The sequence below is a fragment of the Chiloscyllium plagiosum genome, unplaced genomic scaffold (assembly GCF_037043375.1).
Source record: "Chiloscyllium plagiosum isolate Xiang-an unplaced genomic scaffold, Cpla_swu_hap1 HiC_scaffold_4, whole genome shotgun sequence".
Classification (NCBI taxonomy): Eukaryota; Metazoa; Chordata; class Chondrichthyes; order Orectolobiformes; family Hemiscylliidae; genus Chiloscyllium; species Chiloscyllium plagiosum.
Window position 1 is genome coordinate 70,141,980 of NW_028270142.1, and position 19,905 is coordinate 70,161,884.

The 19,905-nt window shown below is 41.2% G+C and overlaps 1 protein-coding gene across 43 annotated transcripts in view; it reads left to right on the forward strand.

The window, feature by feature from the left end:
* Window positions 1-19,905, forward strand: part of rims2a (regulating synaptic membrane exocytosis 2a) — a 1,173,408-nt gene that overhangs the window by 983,211 nt on the left and 170,292 nt on the right. For 40 of the 43 annotated variants that reach the window (XM_087986344.1, XM_087986315.1, XM_087986332.1 and 37 more), the window contains one exon: window positions 15,027-15,268. In XM_087986344.1, the coding sequence (XP_087842470.1) occupies window positions 15,027-15,268 (242 nt within the window). The remainder of the gene's footprint in view (window positions 1-15,026; window positions 15,269-19,905) is intronic. The other 3 variants (XM_087986305.1, XM_087986325.1, XM_087986318.1) reach the window with 1 other exon arrangement.

Here is a 19,905-nt window from a genome sequence, read left to right on the forward strand (position 1 = left end):
TCAGCTTCCGGGGCCATTATTGCGTAGTTAGTGCATCAGGCCTTCTGAGGGACTCTGAAGCCCAGTCTCCGAAGACCAGAAGATTTGGGCCATTGTTCATCATGGAGGTTCAAATAGCAGAATTGCTTTCTGAACAATTGCAACGGATGTACCCTCCTGCTGAGAGCACTTTGCATCTCTCCCTCAAATGCCTGCTCCCTTTCTCAGAACTTTGTCATCCTCCTCAGCTCTACCACTCAAGTTTCATCTTGTAACTGGAGTACAGTGATTCCAGAATGAACTGTTTTGTAAACTGGGTACTAGAGTCCATTTTGATGAAAAATGGAAATTTGATGCAGTAGGGGGAAAAGGTGCTGCTTTTGGTCGTTCTTGATTTATCTTCAGTAGCCTTCAGGTGAGTGTTCTTCTTTGCTAGGAGAATGTATTTTAAAACACAGAAGAGTGCAACACAGGAACAGGTCCTTCGGTCCACCATATCCATGCTGACCATGATGCCATTCCAAACCAATCTCATCTGGCTGTATCCTTCTATTGTCTGTCTAAATGCATCTGAAACTTTGCTATTGTATCTGCTTCTACTCCCTCCCCTGCGTGTTCCAGGAACCTACTACCCTCTGCATTAAAAACTTTCCTTGCACATCTCCTTTAAAATTTCCTCCTGTTACCTTAAACCTATTCCCCCTAGTATTTGATGATTCCACTCTGACTATCCAGGCCTCTCATAATATCAGGCTGCCCCTCAGCCTCTGGCAATCTAGTGACAATAATCCACATTTCTAGATCATCTACTTATAGCTAATATACTCCAATCCAGAGAACATCCTGGTAAACCTTGTCTGCATTCTCTCCAAAGCCTCCATAGCTCTCCAAAGCCTCCATATCCTTCCGAGAGTGTGGTGACCAGAACAATACACAATACTCCAAATGTGACCTGACTAAAGTTTTGTCCAGCTGCAACATGACTTGCCAACTTTTATACTCAATACTCTGACCTTTGAAGGCAAGCATATCATATGCCTTCTTTACCACTATATCTACTTATGTTGCCACTTACAGGGACTTAGGTTCAGTTCCACCCTTGGGTGACGGTCTGTGTGGAGTTTGCATCTTCTCCCTGTATCTGCGTGGGTGAATTGGCCATTCTAAATTGCCCATAGTGTCCAGGCTAGGTGGATTAACTATGGGAAATGTGGGGTTACAGCGGTAAGGTAGAGAGGTGGGTCTGGGTGGGCTGCTCTTCGGAGAGTTGGTATGGACTCGATGGGCTAAATGGCTTCCTTCCACAATGGAGAGATCCAAGACTCCACAGATTTGGAAATCAAAATCCCGCTGAATATCAATGCTTCGAAGTGTCTTCCCATTAACTGTATGCTTTCATCTTGCATTTTGGCCTCCCAAAATTCATCACCTCACATGTGCCCAGATTAAGCTCCATCAGTCATTTCTCCGCCCAACTTTCCCTCTGATCTATATACTGATGTATCCTTTGAAAATATTCCTCTCTATCCACAACTCCACAAATTCTCATATTATCTGCAGATTGATTAATCAGACCACCTGTACAAATCACAATTATCCAGATTATTTATTGACATTATGAATGATGGAGTCCAGTACTGTTGTCTAGTACTGATCCTTGTAAAACACGACTAGTCAAAGACCTCCAGTCAGAAAACCACCAATTCACAACTATCCTCTGTCTTCTATGATCAAGCCAATTTTGGATGCAATTTACCAACTTACCATAGATCCCATTTGACTTAATTTTCTGGACCATCCATTGAAGGAACTTGTCAAATACTACAGTAAAAGTAAATGTGGAGCTGGAAAAGCAAAGCAGATCAGGCAGCATCCAAGGCAGGAGAGTCAACGTTTCAGGCATCAGCCCTTCGTCAGGAATATAGAGGGGGAAGGGGGCTGAGAGATTAATAAGGGGCAGGGGGTGGGGCTGGGGAGAAGGTAGGTGGGATGGTGATAGGTGGATGCAGGTGGGTGATAATTGTGATAGGTCGGTGGGTAGGGTGGAGCGGATAGGTGGGCAGGAAGATCAGCAGTTAGGACAGGTCATGAGGGCGGTGCCAAGTTGAAAGGTTGGATCTGGATGAGGTGGTGGGAGTGGAGATTTGGAAACTGGTGAAGTCAATGTTGATGTCATGTGGTTCATCCTCCAGTTGATGGGTGGCTTTGATTTGGCGGTGGAAGAGGCCAGGATTTGCATGGTTTGGGGAAGTGTGAGGGTGAGTTGCAGTGATTGGCCACAGGGCGGTGGAGTTGTTTGGTGCATGCAGACCAGAAATGTTCCCTTAACTGCTCTGCGAGTTGGCATCCTGTCTCCCCAATGTGGAGGAGACCACATCAAGAGCAATACTATAGTAAAGTCCATGTAAGTATCCACTGCCCTACCCTCATCAATCATCTTTATCACTTTCTCCAAAAAAACTCAATCAAATTTGTTAGACAAGACCTCAACCCGCACAAAGCCATGTTGACTATCCCTAATAAGTCCATTATTTTCCAAATGCAAGTAAATCCTCTCCCTAAGAATCTTCTCCAAAAACTTCCCTACCAGTCATGTAAGATTCACCGTCCTGTAGTTTTCTGGATTATCTCTGTTGTCCTTTTTTAAGGAACAACACTGGATACTCTCCAGTCATCTGGGACCTCACCTGTGGCTAAAGAGTTTACAGAAGATCTCTGATTGCCTGAGCAATCTCCTCCATTGCTCCCCCCAGTATCCTGGGATACATCCTATCAATTCCTGCGGATTTATCTACCTTATTGTTTTTCAAGATACCAATACCACCTCCTCCTTAATATCAACCTAGAATATCAACATAGCCTCCCTAATTCAACATCATCGATGTCTTCCTCCTTGGTGAATACAATTTCAAAATTCTTATTAAGGACCTCACCCACTACCTCTGGCTCTATGCATATATTCCCTTCTTTGTCTTTGACTGGACCTACCCTCTCTATAGCTACCCTCTTGATTCTAATATAAATATAAAATGCCTTGGAATTCTCCAAAATCCTATTTGCCAAGGACATTTCATGGCCCCTTTTAGACTTCCTAAATATTTGTTTAAGTTCTTTCCTGCTTCCTTTATATTCCTCAAGAACCTTGTCTGATTTCAGTTTCCTAACCCTTACATATGCATTTTTTGTTCTTTTTGACTAAATTGTCATCCAAGGTTCCTGAATCTTGCCATCCTTATCTCTCATCCTCACAAGAGCATGTTAGTCCTGAATTCTGATCAACTAACCTTTAAAAGATTTTTACATGTCAAGTGTTAAATTGCCTTCAAACAGCTGTCCCTAATCCAGTTTCCTTAGTTCCTCTATTAGCCTGCCTTAAGTTTAGGGCTTTCACCTGAGGATAGTCTTACACTTGCATCAAAGAATCCCTACAGTGTGGAAACAGGCCATTTAGCCCAACAAGTCCACACCAACCCTCCAAAGAGTAACCCACCCAGAGACATTCCCCTACCCTTTACGCTACATGTATCCCTAACTAATACACCTAACCTACACATCCCTGAACACAAGGGCAATTTAGCATAGAGCATAGAACATTACAGCACAGTACAGGACCTTCGGCTCTCGATGTTGCACCGACCTGTGAAACCAATCTGAAGCTCATATAGAACACAGAACATTACAGCGCAGAACAGGCCCTTCAGCCTTCGATGTTGCGCAGACCAGTGGAACCAATCTGAAGGCTATCTATCCTACACTATTTCATTATCATCCATATGTTTATCCAATAACAATTTAAATGCCCTTAAAGTTGGCAAGTCTACAACTGTTGCAGGCAGTGCGTTCCACGCCCTTACTACTCTTTGAGTAAAGAACCTACCTCGGACGTCTGTCCTGTATCTGTTACCCCTCAATATAAAGCTATGTTCCCTCATGCTAGCCATCACCATCCAAGGAAAAAGGTTCTCACTGTTCACCCTATCTAATCCTCTCATCATCTTGTATGTGTCAATTAAGTCACCTCTTAACCTTCTTCTCTCTAATGAAAGCAGCCTCAAGTCCCTCAGCCTTTCCTCATAAGATCTTCCCTCCATACTAGACAATATCCTGGTAAATGTCCTCTGAACCCTTTCCAGTGCTTACACATCCTTCCTATAATGCAGTGACCAGAACTATACACAATATTCCAGGTGCAGCAGCACCAGAGTTTTGTGCAGCTGCAACATGACCTCCTGGCTCCAAAACTCAATCCCTCTACCAATAAAGCCAAACACACCATATGCCTTCTTAACAACCTGAACCTGCACATCCAGAGGAGCAGCCAGAGGAAACCTATGCAGACACGGGGAGAATGTGCAACCTTCACACGGTTGCCCAAGACTGGAATCAAACCCAGGCCCCTGGCACTGTGAGGCAGCATTGCTAACCACTGAGCCACTGTACTTGTCCATAATTATCTTAAAGCTTACAGAATTATGATCACTACTTTACCAACTTAGGAAGTAGTTAACCATTCAAGGAAGTAAGGATGGAAAGACGTGGTAAAAGAAGTAGTGTACTCATGACAGTAGCTTGTGGAATTTTGTTGAAGTATTGTGATCCTGGAAACCTTATCTGCAGCAATTACCTGAGGCTTGACCAATTCAGCTCAGAGTTGTCAAGCTGCAGTCCCTGAAGGTCATTAGGAAGGAGAAAGGCTACCTGGATATTTTGTTCCAAGAAGCTTTTGCACCATTTTGATTCAGTAGAATTTCATAGTGACTGAATAAATTCAACTTTCAAAAGCAACCTGTAAGATCAGTGTGTATAACGCTTTTATGACTGCTTTCTCAAGCAACATATGGTGCGACCAATTAGTTATTTTTGGATCTAACATTGTGTAACAAGGCAGATTAATTTGGTGATTTATTGTCAAAAGTCATCCAGAAAGATGGTCATGAAAGTATATTTCAATTGCATGTTAAGTTTAAAAGCAAAATACTCCATCCTAAATAGAAATCTTGAACTTAACTAAACAAACATGCAAGGTGTGCTATCTAATTGGATAACTAAACAGCGAGAAATATTTAAAGGAATTTTTGAATTTGTTCAACAAATTACATTGCCCCTCAGGAAAAAAAACTCAACGAGAAAGATTCATCTGTGACTTAAAAAGGAAATTGAGGAAAACATTAGATTAACAGTAAAGGTTTTATTTTGTAAAGAACTATCAAGTTTTTAAAATGAGCAAAAGACAACCATCATGAAATGGGAAAAGAGAAAATGGGAAAACAAAAAAGAATATCAAAACAAATTGCCAAACCATTTACACATGTGAAAATGAGATGAGTAGTTCAAATTGTTGTAATTCCTGATCACAAAAGCAACTTGTGCACGTTGAGCTAATTGAAAGAAACTATATATCAGGTGTGAACACAGTGATCATCCATATGTACTTGTAGGAAATGTTACAGTGACAAAGTCAAATTCTATCACTTGGGTCTGTATTCACTCTGGAATATACTTCAGTCCAATTTCCTAACTTACCTGATTTGTTGGGCTCTTTCTTCTGGTATTGATAATGGTGATAGACATTTGACTGCAGAATTATCCAGGTGAAAGTGGGTACTGCAGATGCTGGAGATTAGAGTCAAGATTAGAGTAGTGCTGGAAAAGCACAGTAGGTCAGGCAGCATCGAAGGAGCAGGAAAATCAGCGTTTCGGGCAAGCGCCCTTCATCAGATCCTGATGAAGGGCTTTGCCTGAAGCATCAATTTTCCTGCTCCTCAGATGCTGCCTGACCTGCAGTGCTTTTCCAGCTCTACTCTAATCTTGCAGAATTATCCATACTGACTTTATCAGCTTTATCAGTTTTATTCATTGAATATGATAGAATTAAGAAAAAGGAAATTGTCTTATTAGAGTGGAGCCAGTGTACTTCTAATATTCTATGTTTAGATGTTATGTTAAAAAATGTAAAGGGAACTAAAGACAAAATAATTTTTTATATGATGAATGTTCATTGATTTGGCTGGATGTTAAATCATTATGGCATTTCATAGTGTCTTTAAGGGTTACTTACCAAAGTCAATTTCTTTTGTTCCTAAATACTCGGTTCATTCAGTCTCCGTGAGGCTGAATTACTGTAATTTTCACTGTGTCTGATCTTTCACTGTCAGTGTTTAAAATTATAAGCAGAGCAGAAACAACAGAGACAATGTACAGACAAAATTATGACACAGCTGGTTGAGGATCTTGACATACGTCCTAAAAATTAAATTTTCTTATTTAAACTAACTGCACAATTAATTCTTTACAACATCAGCATGAAATTTAACAGTTAAGACTACTTCTGATAATAACTTGTGATGATACAGTGAGTTCTGTTGTTCTGAGGCAACAGATGTATAAGAGTATAATTAATGTTTAAATGTAAAATGTTTATAAAAGATGACATAACCAGAAATAACAAATTGTATTTATAGCACCGTGAGTTCTGTGAAGGATCACAAAATCTCCAGGAGCATTATCAAACTAAATTTAACATTGAATCACATGAACGATATTAAGATAGGTGATCCACAGATTGAGATTTTCAGTAGTGTTTCAAAGGAGAAAAAAATAGAGATGCGAAATAGGGAGGGAATTCCAGAGCTTTTTGCTGAGGCAATGGGAAGTATGACTATTAACTGCAGGATGAAGAAAATCATGGATCCAGAGTAGCCCACATATAGAGGACTACAATGATCCCAAAGGATTATGCAGCTAGACAAAGTCACTGAGCTAATGGCAGAATAGACATAAAGGAATATGTAAACAAGTATAACAATTTTAAAGCAAGGCATTATTGACTTGGAACATACACAGAGCAGTATCAGGTTGATGAGTAAACATGGCGTGGTATGAGTTAGAATGTGGACTGCAGAGTTTAGATGAGCTCAGATTTAGGGAGGGCCCAAATTGGGAGTCCAAGCAAAGGTCCCTTTGTTCCTCAGTATGCTCTAGGGACCTATCATTTAATACAAACTTAGAATATAGAACTATACAACTTAGGAACAGGCTCTTCTGCCCTCAGTGTTGTGCCAAACATGATGCCAAATTCAGCATGCCCTTGGACCATAATCTTGCCATTCCTTGCAAATCATGTGCTTATCTGAAAGTGCCTTAAATGCCTCTATCGTATCTGCCTCTACCACCACCCCGGTAGCACGTCCCACACTCCTGCCACTCTCTGTGTAAAAAACCTTTCCCCTCTCATTTACTTTGAACTTTCCCCTGAATACATGCCCTCTGGTATGAGACATTTCAACTCCGGGAAAAAGATTCTGATCGTGAAACTTATCTTTGCAGCTCGTAAATTTATAGACTTCTGTTAAGTCTCCACTCAGTCTACTCTGCTTCAGAGAAAATATCTCGAGTTTCCCTAACCTCTCCTTATAGCTCATACCCTCTAATCTAGGCAGCATCCTGGTATACTTCTTCTGCACCCTCTCCAAAGTCTTTACATCCTTCCTGTAAAATGGCTACCAGAATTGAATGCATTACTCTAAGTGTGGCCTAACCAAAGTCTTAAAAAGCTGCAACATGACCTTCTGACACTTGTACTCAATTCTCAGATCAATAAAGGCAAAGATGCCATATTTACCACCCTATCCACTTGTGGGGTCACTTTCAGGGAGCTATGCACTTGAATCCCAAGATCCTTCTGTACATCAATGCCGGTCAGGGTTCTGCCATTAACTGTATACTTTTCCTTCACATTTGATCTCTAAGTGCAGCACCTCACACTTACATGGATTAAACTCAATCTGCCGTTTCTCTGCCATTTCTGCAATTGATTTATATCTTGCTGTATCGTTTGACAACCTTCTACACAATCCACAACTTCACCAATCTTCGTATCATCTGGAAACTTACTATCCACACATCTATATTTTCATTCAAGTCATTTATATATCACAAACAGCAGAGGCCCCACTACAGATTCCTGCAAAACTAGTTACAGACCTCCAGTCAGAAAAGCGCCTTTGCACCATTATCCTCTGCCTTCTGTGGGCAAGCCAATTCTGAATCCTGCGGCCAAGTCACAGTGCATCCCATGCATCTTTATCCTTTGGATGAGCCTACCATGAGGGACTGTGTCAGAAGCCATGTGGACAACATCTACTGCTCTACCCTCATCGATCGCCTTCGTTACTCCTCAAAAAATGTAATCAATTTAGGAAGACGTGACCTGCTCCGCATAAAGTCATGCTGACTGTCCCTAATTAGGCCATACTTTTCCAAATGCACATAAATCCTATCCCCCAGAATTTTTTCCTCCAATGTAAGACTCACCAGTATATAGTTTCCTCAATTATCCCTATTTCCCTTCTTGAACAAGAACAACATAAGATAATCAGCAGTCCTCCAGGACCACTCCAGTGACTAGTGAGGATACAAAAATCTTGGTCAATGCCTGAACAATCTCGTCTCTTCCCTTTCTCCATAACCAGGTGCAAATACTATCGTGTCTTGGGGACTTAATCACCTTAATGTTTTTCAAGTGACCTAACACCACTTCTTTCTTGATCTCAAAATGCCACAGCATGTTAGCATGTTCCACACAAATCTCACTGTTCTGCATATCCTTCATTTGGGTGAATACTGCTCTAAGTTACTCATTTAGGATCTCGCCCACATCCTCTGCTTCCAAGCTCAACTTCCCTCTGTTATCCTTGAGTGATCAGCCTTCTCCCCAAGTATCCTCTTGTTTTGATTTATGTATAGAATGTCTTGGGATCCTCTTTAACCCTACTTTCCAAGTTCATTTCATGGCCCCCTTCTTGCTCTCCTACTTCCCTATTTGAGTTCTTTCCTGCTTTTTTTATATTCCTCACGGGCCCTGTCCGATTTTAGCTTTCTCAACCTTACGTATACATTGTGTAGATTCTTCCCTATTGGACCTCCCTTGCACTTAACAGTTTTTAAATCCATATGCAATTGCTCTGCCTAAATTGCCAGCTGATCAATATCAGACTGTAGCCTGAGACCATCCTCCTCACTATAAATAATGCTACCAATTTTCATGTCATCTGTAAAATGATTAATGATACTTTCTTCATTCATATTCAAATTGTTCATGCACATAACAAACAACAAACTTCATCAGAGGCTTACTGATGATGTTACCTAGCATGGTGACAAAACATCTGAGAACAAATCTACTAGCTCAGCGAGCAAATTTACAATCTGATCCACAACCTGAGCTACAAATCTTCTCCAAAATTGCAAACAGCAAGGGTCCCCAAAGGGTCTGTATTGAGCTGTAAAGGTCTATGTTCTATGTCCCAGCACCAATCTCTGCAGTAAACTCCTGATCATAGGCTTCCAATCACAAAACATCATTCCACCATCACTCTTTGCTTCCTGTTTGGGTAAGAAGGTAAGGATGGCAGTTTCCTTCCCTAAAGAGCATTAGTGAACCATATTTTTTTTTCCAACAATTAACAATGGATTAACAGTCATTATTTGACACTTAATTGCAGATTTTTTATCAAATTCAAACTCTACCATCTATCATGGTGGGATTCGAACTTGGGTCCCCAGGACATTATCTAGGTCTCCGGATTAATAGTCAAGGGCATTTACTACAGATGTCAGGTGCAGTGCATTAAAAAAGGGAGAGAAGTATAGGGGGTGGCAAAGAGGGAGCACAACATATGTTTGGCTGATAGGATCAAGGAAAACTTCAAGGATTTTTAGAAGTATATTGAGAGTAAGAGGATTACTGGGGAAAAAAGTGGGACCTATTAGAAACCAAAGGGGGAATGTGAGTATGTGGGTGAAGTCTCAGCTGTTTTCACAGAGGAGAAAGTTACTGAAGCTAGGGGTTTCAGATGGGATGGTGAAGTTTTAGAACATGAGGTATCGGATGTTTTCTCAGTCATAAATGTGCAAGTCCCCAGTGCTAGATGAGATATATTCCAGATTGCTATGGGAAACAAGGGAAGAAGTTTCTGGGGCCTTCATGGAGATATTTTATACATTACTGGTCTGTAATTACCTGGCTTATACTTACTGTCATTCTTAAACAAAGGATCTACAATAACTATAGTGAAGTCATTCAGTACTTCACATGTGCCAGTTATTCTGACATCAGTGGTGGGGAAATTATTGGAAAAGTATTGAGGGATAGGACTGGAAAGGCAAGAATTGATTAGGGATAGTCACCTAGGGATGGATTAGTTAAAGGAAGATCCTGTCTGACAAATTTGTATTTTTTAAAAAGGTGATTCATTATATTGATGAGGGTAGGGCAGTTGATGCAATTTTCATAGACTTCAGTAAGGCTTTTGAAAAGGTCCTACTTGGAAGGCTGGTCCAAAATATAAGAGCCACTGGGATTTAAAGGAGTTAGCAAACTGGATTCAAAGTTAGGGATGGACAACAAATGCAGGCCTAACCAGCGATATCCATGACCCATGAGCAAATAAAACAAAACTTCCTTTTTCTTTATCAACTCTCAAAATCCTTTGATATCCATGGTTCCTGGACCTGCTGCACTTGCTCTTCACTCTTAGAAGAATACACTGACCCTGAATTCTCATAATCCTACTTTTAAAAAAAATTTCCACTTTCCAAATGTAGACTTATCTGCAAGTACCTGCTCCCAGTCTATGTTTGACAGGCTCAGTCTAACGATATTGAAAATGGCCTTTGCCTAATTTCGACACTTAACTTCTGCACTATCCTTATCACTTCCCATAATGACTTTGAAACTTAGAGTAATGGTCACTATTCCCAGAATGCTTGCCCACTGAAAGTTCAGTTCCCTGACGTGGTTCATTCCCTAGGATTAAGTAATTTCTAGTAGAGCTATCTACATGCTGGCACAAAACGCTCTCTGGACGTACTTTAAAAATTTCACCCAATCTAATTCTTTCAGACTAATGCAATCCCAGTCCATGTTAGCACAATTGAAATCTCTTCCAATTATAATCCTATTTCTCTCTCACTTGTCTATGATTTGTCAACAGGCCTGTTCCTCTAACTCCCTCTGACCGTTGTGAGGCCTGCAATATAACCTCAGGAAAGTAATCATGTTTTATTTTATTTCTAAGCTCAATGCAGATGGCCTCATTTGAAGACCCTTCTGGGACACCTTCCCTCATTTACTGCAGTGATGGTTTCTTTCATCAATAATGCAATGCCTACACCTATCTAACATCCTCCATATTGTGTCTGAAGCTTCTATACTCTGAAGTATTGAGCTGCCAGTTCTGTTATTCCTTCAACCATGTTGAAGTGATTGCAGCAGTATCATATTTCCACATGCTGATAAGTTTGTCTGTCTTACCAGTCAAGCTCCTCGCATTAAAATAGATACAGTTGCATGTTGTTATTCATTTTGGGGTTGAGCTTTTTTTATCTTTGAAAGTTTCATAATCAAACACAATCCACCCTCACCAAACATTCTGAAGCATGTTCCTCCTGTGGGGGTTACTGCAAAGTGCTGTGAAGTTGGAATCCTGGCTACATATTTTCTAACCTCCAAAGCAAAGGTGATCAAATGTAACAACTGTAATGTTTTCCCATTCAGGCCCATGTAGCACAGCTGATCTTGGTAAGATAACCTATTTTTTTTTTCTGGTATACGTAACTCATCTATTAAGTAGAAAAATTCAAGCCATCAGAAGAGCCTCACATAAACTTGTAAATAAATTATTTATTCTGCTGAAGTGTAGCTTAAATATTTTCTTTTTAGATATCCCTGTATACAATAATGAGCATTTTCTTCCCAGTAAGTTGAGTTGCTCTTCATTCATTCACGTTATATGGGCATCTCTGTTGGAGAGCATTGGTTACTTATCTATAATTGCCCTTGAGAAGGTGGTGATGAACTGGTGTTTCAGTCCTGGGAGAGTAGGAGCACCCACATTACTGTTAGGAAGGGAGTTCCAGGATGTTGACCCAACAACAGTAAAGGAATGGTCTTTTATTTCCAAGTCAGAATGGATTGAAGGAGAACTTGTATGTTATGGTGTTCCCATGTATCTGCTGCTCTTGTCCTTATAGGTCGTACAAGTCATGGGTCTGTTAGAAGCCTTGGTGAATTACTGCAGTGCCTCTTTTGATAGTGCATATTGCTGCACCGTGCATCAGTGGTGAAGGAGCTGAATGTTAAAGGTAATGGGTGAACTGCCAATCAAGTAGGCTGCCTTGTTTGAATGGTGTCAAGCTTCTTGAATTTTGTTGGAGCTACAACCATCCAGGCAAGTGAGGACTATTCCAATAGACTCTTGACTTGAGACTTGTAGATGGTGGACAGACTTTGGGGAGATTAGAGATGAGGTATTAGCCACAGAATTCTGAGGCTCTGACCTGTTTTGTAGTCACGGTATTTGTATGGCTGAACAGCTCAATTACTGATCATTGGTAATCCCCAGGATATTAAGTGGGAGATTGAGAGATGGAAATTTGATTGACCATCAAGAGCCAATAGTTACATTCTCTCTTATTGGAGATAGACTTTGCCTTACATTTGTCAGCACAAGTGTTAGTTGTAGCCTTTCAGCTCAAGCCCGGATATTTTCCAGGTCTTGGAGAAAGTGAGGACTGCAAATGCTGGAGATCAGAGTCAAAAAGTGTAGTACTAGAAAAGCACAGCCGGTCAGGTAGCATCCAAGGAGCAGGAGAGTCAACATTTCAAGCATCAGCAGTTCATCATGAATGTGGGAGGGGGGCCCAAGGTGTATAAGAGATAAATGGGATTGGGTTGGAACTAGAGGGAAGGTAGCGAGGAATGTGATAGGTAGATGAAGGTGGGGAGTGATGGTGATAGATCAGAGTGGAGGATGGAAGGGATTTGAAGTGATCGGCCACAGAGCGGTGAGATTGTTTAGTGCTTGTGTCCTGGAGATGTTCTCTGAAACGTTCCACAAGTTGGTGTCCACCAACTACTTGCCCTTCTACCAATACACTCATTCAATTAACTGAACTGATCCTCACCTTCAACCATTTCTCCTTTGGATCCTCCTACTTCCTATAAACCAAATGGGTAGCCACGGGCAGCCACGGGCACCCACATGGGCCCCAGCTATGCCTGCCTTTTTGTCAGGTACATGGAACAGTCCATCTTCTGCGGTTACACTGGCACGATTCCCCACCTTTTCCTCCACTACATCAATGACCGTATCGGCACCACCTCGTGCTCCCGTGAGGAGGTTGAACAGTTCATCAGCTTCACAAACACTTTCCACCTTGACCTCAAGTTCACCTGAACCATCTCAGACATCTCCCTCCTCTTCCTCTATCTCCATTTCCGGCGACTGACTCAAAACAGACATCTACTTCAAATCCACCGACTCACACAGCTACCTGGACTCTTAACCCCCCCAACACCCCCATTAAAAACGCTATCCCTTACTTCCAATTCCTCCACCTCCATTGCATCTGCTCCAGGTGGATCAATTCCACTCCAATACATCTCAGATGGCCGCCTACTTCAAGAACCACAATTTCCCTTCCCACATGGTCAAACATGCCCTTCAGCACATCTCCTCCACTTCCCGTACCTCTACCTTTGAACCGCCCTCCGGTCCTCAAGTACAACGCCACCAACTTCCGGATACAATGCATCATCCTCCGCCATTTTTGCCAACTACAGTTACCAGAAATATATTTCCTTCCCCACCCCTTTCAGCATTCCACAGAAACCATTCCCTCAACGACTCCCTCATGAGATTCATGCCCCCCACCAACCCACTTTCCACTCCTGACACCTTCCCTTGCCACTGCAAGTAATGTAAAAGCTGCACCCACACCTCCCCCCTCACCTCCATCCAAGGCCCCAAAGATCCTTCCACTTCAAGCAGAGATTTTCCTGCGCATCCAACCACCTCTTCTATTGTATCTGTTGTTCTCGATATGGTCTCTTTTACACTGGGGAGACAGAATGCCAATTTGCAGAACGTTTCAGAGAACATCTCTGGGACACACACACTAAACAACCCATCATCCTGTGGCTGATCACGTCAACACCCCCTCCCACTCCACCAAGGACAGGCAAATCCTGGGCCTCCTCAACCACCAAATCCTCGCCACCTGTCAGCTGGTGGAAGAATAACTCATCTTCCACCTTGGGACCCTCTAACCACACAGAATCAATGTTAATTTCACGAGTTTCCTCTTCTTCCTGCCCACTAACCTTATCCCAGATCCAACCATCCAACTTGGCACCACCCTCTTGAACTGTCCTACTTGATGAAGAGCTTATGCTCAAAACGTCGACTCTTCTGATCCTTGGATGCTGCCTGACTAGCTGTGTTTTTCCAGTACCGCACCTTTTGACCATTGTCCAGATCTTGCTGCATTTGGGCCTGCACTGCTTCAATATCTGAAAGTCATGAACATTGTGTCATCATCACCAAACATATCTCTTATGATTGAGGGCAGGTCATGGATGAAGAAGAAGGTGTAGATGGTTGGGCATGGGCCACTACATTGAGGAGCTTCTGCATTGATCTCCATGGACTGAGATGATAAAGTTGTGTTCTTTAAAAAAAAAGCTGTGTACCCATATCAAGGTACAAAATGCAAAACGTAGGCTTCATTGATTGCCAGGCCTTTTGCAGTACCAACAGAAATCAACATTGAAAATACTTTAGGAATGCAAAGAATGACAAATCAGAACAGTTAAAAGTTAGCATTTATTTGTCTACGACAGTTTCAGGGTTAATATAGGCAGGGTTACAATTAAAATGAATGCTCTTTTGATTATTTTCTGTACCTTTTTGATAATTTTATGATAAACTCGAAATACTCATATAAAATCAACTGCTGCATGTCTGCAAAGTTTCAAATGAATTTATTAATGACTTCAATTAAGGCTAGAATTCCTGAAGTTTAAAGCAGTCTATAATACAGATACAAGAGATTGCTTTATGCTTATTCTGCAGTGCCTTGTAGCTGAGTTGATTCGGCCTTGCATTTCCCTGAGCCTCTAGCTGAAACCTATACTTTTGTATCTTCCTCTCTCCTTTTCCCCTGTCTTTGTGTCGATGTTACATATATGTATCAACGGCTTACAGTGTATTTCCATATAAACTGCAAAGCAAACAGATGGGAACTTCTGGAAAGAATATGACGAAAAGCACCAGTGTGATCGGAGATATGTACAGCCTGGAGAAAAATGATGGCAGCCAGTCTGACACTGCTGTGGGCACTGTTGTCACGGGTGGAAAGAAGCGACGACCCAGCATTGGCGCCAAAATGGTCGCTATCGTAGGTCTCTCAAGACGTAGCCGTAGCACTTCACAGCTAAGCCAAACAGGTAGGTGCACCTTTTCTTTTGAAGATTTACATCACCATTGGACAAGTACATAATAAGTTGCACATCTGTAATTTTGAAAACTCATCACTGAATTCTGGATCAGCTGAAAACTGGTTAAACTAACGAATTGACTCAGTTTGCAGTGTTGTACTACTGTGTTGTTTTGTAAGTAGCAATACATTTGAATAGGAATGATATTTTGGAATTCTGACTCAGAACTGCACCTCAAAACTGGGTGTGAACTTTGGAACTTGTTCAGTGAGGGAATTAGTGCACTGTGGGAAAAGGTGCTACTCTCATTTTTTACAAAAACTATGTGGGCCGAGAGGGAGATAGTAATGAGCAGTGGGACTTGACAGCTGAGTGTGGAAGGATTAATTAAATAGGCAGATACATGTTGGTGAGTTTTAATTCTTTTTCCTCCCTAAATGGAGACAGTGGAACTGGGCAATGTAAGTATTATATTTAAATTTGAGAATGACAAGTTGAATGATAGCTGTAAACTTAATGAACTAAATAAAATGCAATAAAGATGTCCCAACAGGTGATGTGTTGCAGTTGGAGCATGTGGGTATAGATGTCAAAGTCATCAGTATCTGCAGGAAGTGCTTGCAATTCAAGGAAACTCAGCTCAGAGTTGATGAGCCAGAATCCTGGATCTGGGAAAGTGTGAGGTCATGCACTTCAATGGGAAGAATACAGGCATGGACTATATTCTAAATTGGGAAAAGCTTCGAAAATCTTAAGCACAAAGGAACTTGGGGGTTCTGGTTCAGGATTCTCTTAAGATTAACATGTGGGTTCAGTTGGGAAGACAAATGCAATGTTCACACTCATTTCACGATTTTTAGAATATAACAACAGAGATGTACTGCTGATGCTGAATAAGGCTCCGATCAAACTGGATTTGTGAGCAGTTTGGTCCTGTATCTAAGGCAGGATGTGCTGGAATTGGAAGGGCCCCAGCGGAAGTTGATAAGAATGATCCTGGGGATGAAGGGTTTGCCATATAAGGAGCAGTTGATGACCATAGGATATATTTGATGGAGTTTTGAAGGATGAAGGGAAAATGTATAGAAATGTATAGAATACTGAGAGGCCTGGATAGACTGGTTGTGGAGAAGATGTTTCCATTAGTAGGAGAGATTAGGATCAAAGGGCACAGCCTCAGGATGAAGGGATGATCCTTCAGAACTGAGGTGAGGAGGAATTTCATCAGCCAGTAGATGGTTTATCTGTGGAACGCATTGCCACAGAGGGCTGTGGAGGCCAAGTAATTGTCTGTATTTAAGACAGAAGTAGATAGGTTCTCGATTGGTAAGGAGATTAAGGATTATGGGGAGAAGACAGCAGAATGGGGTTGAGAAACATATCAGCCATAGTCTTGTGGCAGAGAAAACTTGATGGGCTGAATGGCCTCATTCTGCTCCTATAATTTACAGTCTTATTGTCTGTGTTTTGGATGTTATGATACACCAGAGATGGGAAAAGTGACATGGTTGCTTTGTTCCAGGAGGCAGTTGCAGCATTTAGGTGAAATACTTTGAATTTGACAAACAGTGACAGAGAATATGACTGGAAATGAGGTAAGTATGTCAATGCAGCGGTATCACTGGGGGAATTGAGCTGTTTCAATTGTCCAACTAATTTGGGTTTCTTGCAATTTGGGTGGAAGGGAATGGGGATTGCAGTGTGGATAAGTGAACTGACAATGCTGCAGGTTCAAGTGGGGGGAGTTAATAAGATTGGTGTGGTTTGGGGCACTGTATAGTCAGGGGAATAGACAACGTTTTCTGCGACCAAAAGCAAATTTCCTACATCCATGCTAACATTAGAATATCTGCACAGTGTTGGAGTGGAATTTTTTGTGGGAGAAGGAGGATCCAGTTAAGATTGTCCTTGTGGGTGCCAAAAACATAACTAAGTCTCAGAAAGATTTTCTGTCCCAGGACTGTGAGCAGCTCATTGCTAAATTAGTAAAGAAAGCCACAAAGATAACAATGAGTTACTGTCTGAATCATTGGTGAATTAAGACTAGAAAGTTAAATGAATAACTCATGCAGGTGTGGGAGTCATGGGGTTTGATTCATGGCACATTGGCAAATTGGAGAAAAGTGGGAACTGTACCATTGGGTTTAGTTTTATGGTGAGTTGAGAAGGCTTTATACTAAATAGTTTGGGGGGGTGGGGGGATGCAGAGGTGGCGCCACTAAGTCTAAGTGTGATACACAACCTAAGAGCTCTTATTGCAGGATTAATTTATCAGCATGGATGTTAGATTAGTTAGCAGATTAATTAAAAGATTAAGAAGCAGTGAGTCAACATAAGTGAGTTATTTTCAGTTTGAAAAGCTATATCCGATGAAATGCCACAGTTTTGGAGATCAACTACTTATCATCTATATCAATGGCTTGAATGGAGGGACTGAGAGTATGTGCGAAATTAGCCAGTAAGTAACCAGGAACAGGAATAAGCCATTTAGCCCTTTGCACTATTCAAATGATCATGGCTGATATTCTATCTCAACACCATGTTCCTGCTTTCTCTCCATATCTTTTCATGGCTTTAGTATCTAAAATTTTATCAATCAATTTCTTGAATATACTTAGAACATAACATCAAGAGGACATGAATAGGAATACATCGGGGTTTAGATTGGTTAAGTTAGAAGGAAAAAAAGGCAGGTGTCATGTAATGTCAGAAAATTTGAACTTGTCCACTTTGGCAGGAAGAACAAAATACAGGAGAGATATTGAAGAATTCCATGATACAGAAGGATCTGGTTGTCAGGTATATGAATCACAAAATGGCAATATGTATGTACTGAGTGTGATTCGGAAGATAAATATCAGACTGGTCTTTATTGCAAGGGGAAGTATTAAAATGGACAAATGTGCTACATCTGCTCAGTGCCTCAGTGAGACCCCAGTACTGAATACTATGGCATATTTCAGCATCTTACTTTAGAAAGGAAAAAAACTCATTAAAAGCTTTCAGAGAAAGTTCATTCAACTGACCTTTGGGATGAAGAGGTTCTTTTATGAGGAAGGTTGAGTGGATTGGGTCTACAACCATTGAAGTTAAGAAGAATAAGAATATTGAAACAAGCAAGGATCTTGAGGGAAAAACTGAAAAAAGTGCAGACACTGGAAATCTGAAACAAGAACAGAAATTGCTGGAAGATCTCAGCAGGTCTGGCAGCATCTGTGGAGAAAAATCAGAGTTAACATTTTGGATTCAGTGATAATTTCAGAATAATCTTGAGGGACTTCAGAGTTTAGATGTTGCAAGGATGTTTCTCCTCTTGGGGGTGTCTAGAACTAGAGGATATGGTTTGCAAATTGTGTCTGATTTATTACATAGGTTAGGAATTCTGTTTTTTCAATCAGAGTTCGAAGAATTCTCTTCACCAGAGAGCAGTGGAGGCAGAATCACTGAATGTATTCAAGGATAATTAGATAGAGTTTTGATTGACAAGGGACTCAACAGTCACGGGGAAAATGGCAGTGAGACCGCAATTACATCAACCATCATCTTAATGAATAGTGAAGTAGTCGTGAGGGGCTGAATAGCCAACCTGAAACCTAATTCTATTTTTTCTGCTTGCAAGTGTTCTGGTGTTGCAAAAATCAGATATTCTAATTTAAAGAACATTTGAGAAAGATAGATAATCAAATTAAATTGAATTTTCTTCCTTAGCGAATTAGAAATTTATAAACAAGTATAGTCTATTTTAAAGAAACAATGGATCTTTAGAGGAGGAGAGAAAGGTACAAAACCGATTCTTATTGTCTTACTGTTTCCCTTGGGTGTAATAGGAGTGGAGTGGATGAATGATTCATTATGAGTGTTAACAGCAAAGCAGCTGTAAGTTAGAGGTTGAACTGTCCAGTGGGGACAATGTGAGGCTAATACTTGAAATGAAGAAATTAACTATTACACGAGTGATACGTGGATCTACAAGTGGTCCATAATATGGCTCATTCAGAAGGTCAGGAGGAATGGGATTCAGGGGAAAATAGCAGTCTGGATACAGAATTGGCTGGCCAACAGAAGACAGCGAGTGGTAGTAGAAAGAAAATATTCTGCCTGGAAGTCTGTAGTGAGTGGTGTTCCACAGGGCTCTGTCCTTGGGCTTCTATTGTTTGTAATTTTTAATTAATGACTTGGATGAGGGGATTGAAGGATGGGTCAGCAAGTTTGCAGATGGCACAAAGGTTGGAGGTGTCGTTGACAGTATAGAGGGCTGTTGTAGGCTGCAGCGGGACATTGACAGGATGCAGAGATGGGCTGAGAGGTGGCAGATGGAGTTCAACCTGGATAAATGCGAGGTGATGCATTTTGGAAGGTCGAATTTGAAAGCTGAGTACAGGATTAAGGATAGGATTCTTGGTAGTATGGAGGAATAGAGGGATCTTGGGGTGTAGGTACATGGATCCCTTAAAATGGCCACCCAAGTGGACAGGGTTGTTAAGAAAGCATATGGTGTTTTGGCTTTCATTAACAGGGGTATTGAGTTTAGGAGTCGTGAGACCTTGTTGCAGCTCTATAAAACTTTGGTTAGACCGCACTTGGAATACTGTGTCCAATTCTGGTCACCCTATTATAAGAAAGATGTGGATGCTTTGGAGTGGGTT